The following is a 13,579-nucleotide window of genomic DNA, read 5'->3' as shown; positions in this document are numbered from 1 at the left end:
TGTTTGGCCTTTGTCTCATCTTTACTTTGGTCCTGTTGCTTTTGATTGAACCAGGTGGAGCGGCACGTTCGAGATGGGGACATCATTGTGTTCAACCGTCAACCTACACTACACAAAATGTCCATGATGGGGCACAAAATCAAGGTGCTTCCCTGGTCCACATTTCGAATGAACCTCAGGTGAGTCTATTGGAACTTCTGACATTGTGGCTAGTTTAAACTTAGCCTACTCCGGCTGCAAGCAGACACCAAAGTCATGGTGCATATAAGAAAGTGAGGTTAGAATAGACCTAATCGCTAACTTGTAATGGCATGAAAAGTCAAAAGTTTTGCTAAAACTAATGGTGTTGCCTGAGCAGCAACCACACTACAGCATTTGCTGTCACAAGTTAATGTGTAACAAAACTTTTCTTCAGTATAACTTGACGTGCAAGAGAGTTATGGCAGGACAGTTATGATTGTGGCCTTGTAGTAAAACTGGCAGCCATGCCGGACAGCTGCAGCTAGGTTTTTTCTGTTGATATTGGCTAACTTTGATGCTGTAAATGTCTGTTGAACTGTACTTTCTTAGTTCCTAAATATTGTTCTTTTAATTGTAAGAAATAACAGGTTTGCTTGCCAGCTTATTTTTCGTGTTTGACCAGGTTTACATTATATATTAACTTTGGAAGAAAAATAACAATTCCAGCTCTTTTTCTTTTCTTTTTTTTTTTTTTTTAGAAAGGTAGGCTCGGAATTTTTGCAGCAAAACTAAATTCAGTTCAATAAGAATCTGATATCATTTCTAAAATATGTCAGTTTTCTTGTATATTGTATCAGCTTTCTCATTTTTTTTTTTTCTTTTTGTGGCAAGTTTGGCTAGCTGTAGCTTTGATGATGTAGTTTGCTGGAGATTTACCTTGTACATACATTTTGGACATTCTAGATTCTTTTTTTACATCATTTTTCTACTAGTAGTCAAAACTCGAGATCTCCCCAAAAGAAGTCTGATTTTTCTGAGAAAAAAAATTGTATTTTAGGGTATAATCATCCTCTTGAATGAAAGCTGCACAGATTTAGTACAAATTACTCTTAAATAAATAAAAAATGTTACCCTAGTGTTGGTTTCTAAGGCTAACGGTAAATATCTTGCTGTGAAAGCTGAGCACCATGACTGTTCAGCTGGTTCTAAGGGTCTCTCCAGCCACAGTATGCTTGTACTAGAAGGTGCTATTTCTTCTGTTCTGTACTTTGTATTAGTGTTAGTACTTCGGCCAGGGTATACAGTCATATGTCCACTTGCTGCACCAGGTATGGCCCTGTCTCATTTTTGTAAAGCTTGGGCTGGTTGGTACATTTATTGAGGCATAAATGAGGTGGTGCATAAGTCGCCCGTAAGCAATGGACTTGGCCAAGATCTCAAATTGTCTCAAAAGAGTGTCTTTTACTTAAAGGGCCACTGTCCAGGGAAGGACTTCTTAAGCGAAGGAGCCCAGTGTTTCGATCAGGTACCGGAGATAGTCTGTGCAAAATGCTACAGTGACACGTGCACCGCAAAACAACGAAAACACAAATCAAAGCTCTCTCATGCTCTCTTTTGGGAAGCCAGCTTCCCCGCTCCCTGTGCTGGCCCGTCGAGCCGCAGCTATGACGTATTTGTCGAAAACGACATCCATTGGTCCGTCTCGCTGTCTGAGGGTGAAGGATGGGTGTGTCAACCACTCGCTGCGTGCCTTTCCCTTGCCATGGCCCGACTGAATCCAGCGGCACATGCTCCCTCGCCCGTTGTGTGTATATGTGTTTTTTTTGTTGTTGTTTTTTTTTTTTTTTTTCACGCACGCGGAGTGCCACGCCCCACCTCCCGCCAAACATGGAGGAGGAAGGGGAATTTGTCTTTCGGAGGCTAGACGACCGGGCAGGAGAGTGAAAAACCTTTGCGAGGGAACGGAAGGAGAGAAACACGACAGAATCTGGTGATTGGGGTGGCTGTAACTGCGTTATTAGTTGCTTTTCTCAAAAACATTTTGCGGCCTTGCGTTCTGAGAGTGAAGTCTCACAGTCACCAGGGAAGAAAATGTTTTCGACCAGAAGGTGGACAGTGGGCCTTTAAGTAGTTATTGAGCTGTTAGTGTTCTTAGAGGTTCGGATTTCCTTTTCTTTCTGCCTTGGCACAGTGTCACAACCCCATACAACGCTGACTTCGATGGGGACGAAATGAACCTGCACGTACCGCAGTCACTGGAGACGCGTGCTGAAGTGGAGCAGCTGGCCATGGTACCACGGCAGATCATCACACCCCAGTCAAACAAACCTGTCATGGGCATTGTGCAAGACACACTCACTGCCGTCCGAAAGATGACAAAGAGGGACGTCTTCCTCGAAAAGGTTTATATCTTCTATTTATTACTGAGTGCCACTTTTCAGAAAATATTGACTGGAAATTGCAGAGCTGTTAGCTCAATGTTAGCTCTGCTATGATTGCGCACAGAAAGATGTTGCCCATGCGGGATGCCCATGCAGGGCCTCTTCCCTTACTGTCATGCTCATCTGCATGGACACAAAATGGCTGCAGTCGCAAGTGTTAATCTCACAAGCGTTTGCCCTGTTTGTTCCAGGAAAAAGTAGCAGGGCACAGAGCATAGATGTGTTGATACGGTAGCCACACAGATACGCACTACGGGAGCGCACCCTTGCAGCTTGTACAATGGGGGCTGTTTGAGATGATCACTGATAAAAGCGTTGCGGTGGGTAGAGCACCTGCCTTGCTTGCTGGAGCCCTTCTGTGGTGAAACGCTCAAGAAGGAAAGTCTTAGACCAAACATTAGCAGGTAGCACTTTACAATAACATCTAGCACCGTAAAAGGTTATTGGTTTGGTTTATGGGGTTTAACGTCCCAAAGTGACTCGAGCTATGAAAGACGCCGTAGTGGACGTCTCCGGAAATTTCAACCACCCAGGGTTCTTCAATGTGCACTGACATCGCACAGCTCACGGGCGCCTTGCTTTTCGCCTTCATAAAAGGTTATTATATTGGTGTAATTAGATATCATTAAAGTTTAGGGGGACACTTAAGCTCCACTCTTAAGGTTATTTTATTTGTTTGAGTAATCGAATATGTGGATAGTTGACTTATATCCGCACACCTCTCCTTATGAGCCATGACCTTCGAGGTCAGGCATGAAGGAAAATTTGCTAAACTTGCCTAACCTTTGCCGTGTCATCCAGTTTTAGAGGCCATGTATGATCATCATGAGTGTTGTCAAATGAATGGGCTGCGTAACAGCACTGAACCCTTCATCCCACTCATACTGATTGGTGCAGAATGATATGCAGCATCAGTGTGGGCCCTGTTTTTTGAGCAGTCATTGAAGAATGCTACAGTGACCCTTGTTTGAACCTCGGGCTTATTAATCAGAATGCTTTCTTAATGTTCCTAACATATGTAATTTGAATAATTTCCAGTATGCACTATTTGATTTGTTTGACAACCAAAATTGGTTATTAAATTTGCTATTAGAAATTTTTGAATATTTGCACCCTTTAAAGGGGTCCTGCCAACATAAGTTGAATGCATTGTTTTGCTTGTCGCAATTGTTGAGTTATAGCTATGCTATTAACACTGTTCATAACACGCTATTTCGATATCTTAATATTTCAATTTGATCGAGAACCAATATTATGGTACTGACGTCGGCACACATTGGTGGTTCTTTGCAGTGGATATGACTTTTCTGGCTACGTTTGACGATTGGACAAATAGCAAATGCACTGCAAATTGTGTCTATTAGGGAAAAAATTTGTTATGTCGTGTTGTTGCGTTTTATTTATTAAGTCAATGAATCCCACATGTTTGCTTGACTTAGAGGCACTGTAAAGCAAGTGACACAAAAAGCACCAAGTGCTGGGGACTACTTTGCACCAAAGACTTTCACAACCTACACACATGGACAGCTGCAGCCAAAGTTAGGCAGGAAAGAATTGAACCTCGCCAGTCGCTCCTCGCTATTATAGGATGTAGTCAAACCTCGTTATAACGAAGTCTCATTTTGCACGGAAATTCGTTCTATATATCCGATATTCGTTGTAAAAGTACACACAAATTCCTACAAAAAAAAATGCTGTTCATAAACCCAAGTAAAGGCTACCCTAAAATGGAAAGCACAGAGCTGAAAAAAAAGCATTTTTTTTTTTTCTTTAAAGCGTGGTATAAGCACGCGAAACCTTACCTTTCATTTTGCACTGCCAAGCAAAAATGAGCACACAAATCGGGATTTAGGCCACGCAGAACTGATTTATTTAAAAAACGACGTAATCTTCATTTGGCGGCACTTCACACTATTCGATAGAATAAATTTCTCAACGAAATCGACACTGTGCAGCGCTTTCCCAATGTCAGCTGATTTGGCCAAAGGTAGGTTCTCAAGGTACCTTCTCAATTTCCTCGCCATATTGGCGGCCTCAGTGCTGCTGAGAGCTCGCTCTTCGCCTTCTTCTTCACTCTCATCGCTGCTCGTAGCATCATCTGTAGGAAGCAGCTGATCGACAATTTCTTGGTCGGTCAATTCGGGCGCCACAGCCAAGTTGTCATCGGCAGCAATAAAGTCCTCGAACGTAACATTCGGAACCGCCAGTTGACGCCATGTCGTCTCGTTGAAATTGTCCGCTTCACCTTCAGAATCGTGGGCGTCGTTGGGCTCAGTCTCGCTGGTGGATAGGGCTAGGCCAGCATCAACAAAGCAATTTCTTATTGTCGACTGTGCCACTTCGACTGTGCGTTTCGGCGCCGCCATGCTGCGAGACGACGGCACGAAAGTGAGCACACGCGCGGGTCGGCAAAAAGTAGGGGCAGGGGCACGCGGGCGGTGGTTTGGTCACGTGCAGGTCACATGCCAGCCAGCCGTTGATGCTAGATTCACTCGCTGTCCCTAGATGGCGTGGTGTGTGAAAGCGCGGGTGATTCAAACACATTTTAGGTGGAGGCGACCCGGGCGGTGGTTCGATCACGTGCCGGTCACATGCCAGGCAGCCGTTGATGCTAGATTCATTCGCGGTCCCTAGATAGCTTGGCGTGCGAAAGCGCAGGTCATTCAAACACATTTTAGGTGGAGGCGATTGATAAAACCGCAATTTAGCGTTTTGAAAAATTTTTTTTTTTTGCTTCTTTGCGGATTTTGAGTCGTGTGAATACGAAATATGCTTCGTTATAACCGATTTAGTGTCAAATTTTCAGTTTTTCATTTCGTTATACAGATAGAACTCCCATAGAAATAAAGCACAGCCAACCAAACTTTGCTTTTACTTCGTTATATCCGATAATTCGTTGTATCCGTGTTCGTTATAACGAGGTTCGACTGTAGAAAGTCTGCGGATGGAGAGGGGTGCTCAAGTAGTGGGCTCAGAAGAGAAGTGCAATACTAGTTGGAGATGCGTGGTGACAAAGGAATGCCTCCTTCCCCGGCCTGCTCCCGGTCTCTTTGTTCCTCATTCTATTTCTGCAAGGCGCCCACGCGGTCTTAGCCGTTAAGGAGAGGTCGTCAACTTTAGCAAAACGTTTAGTTGGTTTGGTTTGTAGGATTTAACATCCCAAAAAACACTCAGACTATGAGAGACGCCTTTGTAAAGGTCTCCTGATATTTTGACCACCTGGGGGGTGAAGGGTTCAGTGCTGTTATGTGGTCCATTCATGTGACAACACTCATAATGGTCATACATGGCCTCTAAAACGACATCGCACAGCACACAGGCGCCTGGCTTTTCTTCGCTTCCATCGAAAAGCGGCAGCCGCGGCCGGGATTCGATCCCGCATACTTGGGCATATTCAAGCGCCCTAACCACTGCACCATCGCAGCGGGGTTTAGCAAAAACGTGTTACAGTGACCAGGAAACCATGAGAAGCTATCTTTCACAATGTTGTAGTGTAGCTCATGTAGGTTGTATCTTTCACAATGTTGTAGTGTAGCTCATATAGGCTGTTTCAATGAGTGAAATGGGAAAGCGAAGGACCGGAGAAATTGAGGGGAGGACAATATTCATTCCTTTTTAAAGGTCCCCTGAAAGGGGTCACAATGAAGGGTAAACAACGCCATGACACTGATAGTTATTGAACCACCCATCATTCTCCCGCAAAAATTTTCGATCTAGCTTCTGCAACACCAGAGATATCGGCGATTAAAAATGACCCTTCCAATTTTCCCTCTCAACTCGTACGCCGAAGGGAGCCATAAAAAAACAAAGAATACAAGCAAGTTCAAAGCTCCGCCCAGACATACGTCACTTCGACGAACTTCCGGTTGCCGCGCGCTCGCTCGCTGGCGTACTCGCGCCAACCCGTCCTCGCTCGCACACGCCTGAGGAGTTCGCCAGTTCGCGCAGCGACGGTTAGTGTAACCGCGAACCCGTGGTTATCCTATGTTACACTGCGGACCAAACCATGGTTGCACCACTAACCGCGGTTACCGCAAACCGAGCTTGAAGACCTCGGTTTGCGTCGTTAACCGAGGTTATGACGGCGTCTGTTGACGGAAGCTACTCGTCGGCACCCGAGTGCGCGAAACGTACGAGTGGGTCTGCTTCACAAAGTTATTCATTTGCCCACTGTATCACGTTTAAAGATCGATGTATAGATTATGGTGCCGCCCGACGTCTTCGATTACGGCCGACAGCGCAGTGACTGCGTACTGAAGCCTTGTCTTGCCTACAGTATCGTTTGAACGGCTTGTTGCTGAGCAGAACGTCAAAAAATACGCGGCCTTAGCTATGAAAGTACACGAGTTTGCAACGCTTGCAGCACGGGATGCGGCGAGCAGGCTGAGGTACGTTACACAATTACCGCGGGGGTGGAACGTGCGAGCGCGGCGAACGCCGGCGCCGTGCGTGAACGTCCCTAGTCGTCGCTAGGCCTATTGTTTCACTTCGAATCCGCGGCGGTCGACGCTTTGGAACATGATCAACGCTGTCGTAAATCGTCTACTTATGAAACTGCCTTATAGTGATTCCTATCCTGCCATAGTAAAATAATAATAGGATTAACTCTGCCGACGCATTAATCGCAGAGCTAGTACGAGCAGATCGGATCAGCCGAAATGCACCAGCGGCAGCTGGCTTGAGCAGAAACTAGCTTGTATCACGGCTATCGCTCTTACCAGCAATTTGCTGCTGGTCAGCGATCCTCATGAGGGCTTCATACTTGATATTCGGCTCAGTATTCCAGACGCCAACAAATTTTAGCACGCTTTATTTCGGACATCGGTGCTAACGATCCGCCGTGTCGTTCGCGAACGGTATGCGGGAGGAGGGGCCACAGCGGCGGTGTTTACGGCGGTCGAGGAGGTGCTGCCATCGTGCGGTGCTTGACCGTGCTGTTGACGCCTCGTCGGACGACACGACGACACTCCGATACTCCTGAAACCACGTTATATAAATAAGATATTTGTAAATGCAACTTCGTTCTGCCGATCCCTGCGTCGCTTCGGTTGTTGCACTTAATGGGCAATGGCCACCTAACCGATAAGGGCGGCGAGCTGTGTAACAGCCCGCACAGAGTTCGAGCAGCGCACGAGCAGACGACTTTCGCAGCTACCGGAAGTGTGTCCGTGACGTCATGGTTGCAGTGACCGCAGCGAATGGCAGCTTCTAGCAAGCCTTGCCAGTCAACCGACCCGTGACGTCACGGAACTAGGAAATGGTTCCATGCGACACCGCCAAGCGACATTCTTTCTGCCGGCGAATTTCAAAAAACGCTGTTTTTAAAAATTAATAATAAATCGCTGGCTTTGTTCCAATGAGTTATACTTTACGTTAATGCTCAGAAGGATGTGTTCTACACACTGAACACGTTTATCAGTGGTTTCTTGGGGGCCGTTTTCGTGGACCTTTAACGTCCGTTCTAGTTCGCCGATTCCTGTAATTATTTTTGATTCGATATCTGCTTGACATAAAGAATTCATCTAAAGCATAGCGAACTGGTGTTGCAGAGTTCCTTTAACTACCACAGTAAACAGTTCTATCCGCCTTTCTTGTGCAGTCTAGTAACCTTGTCCAGCATCCTGCTATGCCTGTATGTGATGCTAGAAAGTATTAGTTCACCCAGTTTACAGCTGTATTAGTTACAGCTGCCTCTTTATTGATACAACTTCCAGTGATCAGCTGCTGCCGACACTCAGCACATTGTCCCTGCTTTGTCTTTTCCCGCAATTTGCAGGACCAGATGATGACGATCCTAATGTTCCTGCCCATATGGGATGGCAAGATGCCCATGCCGGCCGTCCTCAAGCCTAAGCCCCTGTGGACGGGCAAGCAGATCTTCTCGCTTATCATCCCTGGCAATGTGAACCTCATCCGAACACACAGCGCTCACCCAGATGAGGAAGATGATGGGCCTTACAAGTGGATCTCTCCCGGTGATACCAAGGTGAGCTCTTTTTTTCGCATGAAGTCCACATCAGGATCCCAATATATTGCTTGCTAATGAAAGGTTCTGCACAACCTCAACCAGTGATTCACTTTTTTAATGAAGCTTATTTACTGTATTTACTCGAATATAATGCAAGTTTTTTTAAATATTTTTGGCTAGTCTACCCTCGCGTTATAATCAAATACAGCGATTCGGTTGGCCTAAAACAGCATCGGGTGCAGCCATATTGAGTCCGTCGCCACTTGATTTCGATTTCCATGTTTATGATGTTATGTTGGCAATGTGGGTACCAGGAAATCCAAATTAGCCCAATCTCAATCCATCCAAAGCCAAACTTATTGCTCGTAGACTCAGGATGACGTCACTTTTGCCCCGCTCTTGTCGCATCTTTCGCAGGATGAAACTGCGCCGTGCATGATATGACGCTCACTTCAAAAGAACAGCTTTTCTGATAAGAAGAAATCGGAAATTTTGTGGCAGCTCGACGGCTAGACGTTAACTAACCTACCATACATGGGTGGTGGATGCAGCGGGAGGTGTTTTAAATGAGAGCCTGACCACAAAGGCTTCCGAAGACAACATCGTCTGGGAGGACGAGAGCAAAAAGGAAGAGTCGGTTTCCGAGAACTCGGCCTCAGACGACGAATGAGCGTTTTTGATGAGACTGCAAAGGCCACAATGTCTATTGAAGGTGCTTTTGCAAGTGCTTATCTCGCATTACCTTCGTGGTTTTATTTTTCCCATTGGGCAAATGCATTGTCACCCCTCGTGTTAGATTTGAGTAGATACGATGGCACCATGTAGTCATGAGAGTGCCTGTCAAAAATTTTTCAAGTAAGGCCTGTAATGCAGCAGTTTGTGTCCTGAATTGTATCTTATTTAATGTGCTTGCAAATTTATTTTGTGTGACTGAGTGCCGTGCTCAAAGATTTATTAGTGTGTTTTGAGGACGAAGTTTTCTCAGTATAGTTGACGTGTGTGCCTTTGCATGCGGAGAGTGATAAAGTGCTCAAAGAGACTTACTGAATGCTCAGAGCAGCCGTAAGTGCAGTGTGTCTCGTTCCAATTCTTTGCCTCACATTTTCCTTCGCTGTTATCTCTGCTCCTTTTCTCTGTATTTCTCTCACTATATAATTGTTTATGATTTAATGCCATGACTGCTGGACAGCTGAGCAAAATGATGAGTCAGGAGTCAGGCTCATAACAGCCCATTTCCATGTTGCATGTGTGTTGCAGGTGCTGATTGAGCATGGAGAACTGATCAGTGGCATAGTGTGCAAAAAGACAGTTGGTGCCTCATCGGGCTCCCTGATGCACGTGGTGTTCGCTGAACTGGGCCACGAGGTGGCAGGCGCCTTCTATGGCCACATTCAGACGGTGGTCAACGCATGGCTACTGCTGGAGGGCCACACCATTGGTATTGGTGACACCATTGCCGACAAGCAGACTTTCATAGACATCAAGAACACCATTGAGAAGGCCAAGCATGATGTGATAGACGTCATTGAGAAGGCCCACAATGATGAGCTGGAGCCCTCACCTGGCAACACTCTCCGACAGACCTTCGAAAACCAGGTGAACGGTGCCACCATGATGAGCGAGTGACTGGTCTACAGTAACGGCTAACTGTTGTCATGGCGAAATTAATTTCTCACAATTGGCTATCAGTCCTTCGAACTTGAAGGAGACAAAGTTTTCTGTATAATGCGAGTTAATGTTAAAGGAGTATAGACGCCAAAATTTGGTTGCATTTTCGTTGTTAATGATGCATGAGACATTCCTGTATATAGACTGCCACATGGTTTTCACCGACTACCACTCTGTAATTTATTATTGAGTTTCTTTGCTGACCTGTTTCGGTTTCAGCATCTGACTGATGGCTGTCACATCAACATGAGGAATGAAAACATAGCGGTGCAGTCACTGATTCTTCACTTGTGATTTTTGTTTTTGAAGTTGGTTGGCCTTAGCATTGTGAATTAAAATGATAGGCGAATGTTTATGTTGCTATTTTTTCATCACGAACATGATCTAGACTTGACTTTGATGTCACAGCCATCGCTTGGCAGTTGAAACTGAAACAGGGGAGCAGAGAAATTCAGTTATATTTTGCGGTCTTAAGCAAACTTCACATGGTGATTCATGTACGGTAAGGTCTAATGCATAGTTACAAAGAATAAAACAGGAACCCAAAGTTTAGGTGTCTGTGCGAGGAAAGAGTGGTATTAAAGAAAAAACGTTTTTTTCTTACAAAGTTTTGTTTCGATGGAGTAGCTAAAATGCATGCCAGTGGCTTCTCTTGACATCAGTGAATGCACTTAGAGTAACCTTATCATCCTTCCCACATAGAACTTCAGTTTCGGTTTTGTGAAGTTGCCACTTCAGAAATAGGCATACTACAAACTTTCCCTGATTCTGATGTTGCAACAGCAAACCATGTTACTCGACTCCTCTGATAGGCAGAGTGTTAACTTATTCTTTTTGCGTTTCTTCATGTCAAGGAAAATCAATGGTATGCATTTTACTAACAAGTCTCCTGCCGAGAAATCTCTGAAAAGCTGTCGACAAAACTCAAAACTCACACCCGCTGCTAGAGCTCAGTGGTTAGAGCACTCAACCACACAGTGGCTGAGTGCCCTAACCACCGAGCTGGGTGATCCAGATTTGGTCCCAGCCGCTGCAGCCACTGGAGTCAAAGTACAAGGTGCCGTTGTACTGTGCGATGTCAGTGTCAGAGGCCAAAATCCCAGGTTAGAAATTATCTGCAGTTCCCAGCATCCCTCATAGTCTTACTTTGGGATGGTTAACCTAATGAAAAAAAAAAACAACCTTGCATAACATATTGTACGTAAGTGCAAAAGGGTTTGTTTTACATCAGATTTAATTGCATATATAGCCATAATCATATTCCATGAAGGTTTTATAATTGTGACTTCATTAATATTTCTTTTTCTAAGGCCCTCTTCTATGATGTTAATATCTTAATATCAAAAGGAGTGAAATTTCATATTGAATGCAATGAACTTTGGGTTGGGTGAATTCAAATTAACGACAGTTTTTTGTAGTTAAGCTTATTGGGGCTGGCATGACTCATAATCATGGGTTCAGAATTTTCCTTTGAATCTCTGCATCTTTTTTATGCAGGATAATACCTAGCAACCGTGTCATTATTGCCGTGCTGTGTGTTTTACATCGATAGTTGTGTGTGTTTCTGTGCAATGCCTTGTATAAGTGACAGCAATCATCTGGTGATAGGGGCCCAATTCTGTTACATTTTGCTTGTTCTGTGTGTTTTCTGGTTTCACCTTTGCTTCTGCTGTCAGTTTAAGAGAGAGTTGATTACAGTATGCATACACCACTGGGCAGAGGTGTTCTAATGACGGTTGTATCTGTTCAGGTCAACCGTATCTTGAATGATGCTCGTGACAAGACAGGTGCCAGTGCCCAGAAATCTCTGTCCGAGTTCAACAACTTCAAGGCTATGGTGGTCTCAGGAGCCAAGGGCTCCAAAATTAACATATCTCAGGTAAGTCCATTTGGGCTCTTTTCACATTGCGCCCTGCTGCGGTGGTGCAGTGGTTGACTACTGTGTCTAAAGATGCGGCATCGAATCCTGGCAGCGGCGTTTCGATGGAAGCAAAAAGCTAGGCGCCCGTGTGCTGGGCAGTGTCAGTGCATGTTAAAGAACGTCAGGTGGTCCACTACAGCGTCTCTCATAGCCTGCGTCAGTTTGCATGTTAAACCTTATAAACCAAACCAAACCATTTTTTCATATTCCTGTGTGGGAACACACTATCCTAGTTTTGCTGCAGAACAACGAAATTATGGCCTCTCGAGGCTGCGAAGATCACGGAGCAAGGCAAATGTTTGATATGCTTTAGCACCCCAACCCCAGAACTACCAGCTCAAAAAACCAGTCTGTGGTATGGCTTGTGGACCTTTCTTGAGGAAAACGACTATTATAAATTTGGCCGACATATATGAGGTATGTAAGGTAGGTTTGAACGAGTGCCAAGTAGTGTGTGCCCTGTGACGGCGCCTATTTTTGGCAGAATGCATGGGCCTCCTTGCATAAAAAAGTGTAGATAACACATAATCAAATTGACAATTCAGATTGTGCGTTGTTGCTTGGCTTGTTCGTGTTAGTGGTCACTCCTTTGGACGAGAAATAGATAGCATAAGAGCAACTTCTGACACTTGTCCTAAGGGCGTTCGCAGACCGTTGACTCTGAAACTACATGGCAGGGCAGATTTGCCACAAGCTATTCAGGCCACTTTCGAGTGTGGAAGAAAAGGCAGAGCACTGTTTCACTTTTGATCTCTGCTGGCATCATGGGAGATGTGTAATAGAGGTGTGTGAACATTGCAATTTTCTAATATCGAATATTTGATGAGTGGAAAAAAATGTTAAATTAAAAAGTAGCAAACATTATTTGTCTTTTTTATTTCAGAATTCACATGTATTTGCAAACAAAATTAAACTAGAATTGCACAGAAGTGTATACAGTAAAAGCTCGTTAATTCAAATTCCACGGGGCTGCCAGGCCAGTTCGAATTAACCAAAATTCGAACTAATGAAAGTGAGCAAAAATGAAGGCGTTTGATGCCCGGAGGGCACGAAAAACATTTATTTAGCAAAAAAGTCTGTTATCATCTTCTGCTTCTTCTCTCTGAGGGCTACCGTACTCACTCGGTCTTCTAGCATGCGAATGTGACGCAGGGAGTCTTCTTCCCCCTCTTCAAAGCTGAAGAAAAGGCGCGCGACATTCAGCGCTCCCATAACTTCTGCCGCGGATGGACGCACGGGCTCTTGCTCCTCGTCGTCGTCCTCGTCTTCTGCCTCTTCTGGGACAGACTGCTCCCCAACAATTTCAGCGACAATGTCCTCATCACTTAGGGCACCGCACACTGCTGCATCGCTGTCTACTCCAACGTAATCATCAAAACTGACGTCCTGCAGCACAGCACGCACAGCCGCAGGCAGAGGCTCCGGACTCCCATCGTCGCCACTTTCTTTCATACTTCCGGCAGCAAAGCCACAGTGGTGGAAGCAGTTTGCAATTGTGGACGGCGTGACCTGCTCCCATGCACGCACCAACATGTGCATTGCTGTGAGCAATGTGATGGTGCTGGTCTTCTGGTTTCCAGTGCACAAAGTCATGCGCTCGATCATGTGGCGCCTATAGAA

At 45.2% G+C, this 13,579-nt stretch overlaps 1 protein-coding gene across 1 annotated transcript in view; it reads left to right on the top strand.

Annotated features, from left to right (window-relative positions):
* Polr2A (RNA polymerase II subunit RpII215) overlaps nt 1-13,579 on the top strand; it is a 50,571-nt gene that overhangs the window by 10,555 nt on the left and 26,437 nt on the right. The window contains exons 8-12 of the mRNA XM_084593334.1: nt 55-179; nt 2,153-2,363; nt 8,179-8,388; nt 9,628-9,966; nt 11,789-11,917. Coding sequence (XP_084449460.1) covers nt 55-179; nt 2,153-2,363; nt 8,179-8,388; nt 9,628-9,966; nt 11,789-11,917 — 1,014 coding nt within the window. The remainder of the gene's footprint in view (nt 1-54; nt 180-2,152; nt 2,364-8,178; nt 8,389-9,627; nt 9,967-11,788; nt 11,918-13,579) is intronic.

Source organism: Amblyomma maculatum, chromosome 2 (genome assembly GCF_055883805.1).
Source record: "Amblyomma maculatum isolate TAMU_Amacu chromosome 2, ASM5588380v1, whole genome shotgun sequence".
In the NCBI taxonomy this organism is placed as follows: Eukaryota; Metazoa; Arthropoda; class Arachnida; order Ixodida; family Ixodidae; genus Amblyomma; species Amblyomma maculatum.
Note: the sequence above shows the minus strand (reverse complement) of the source record. Positions and strands in the feature narration are given on the sequence as shown.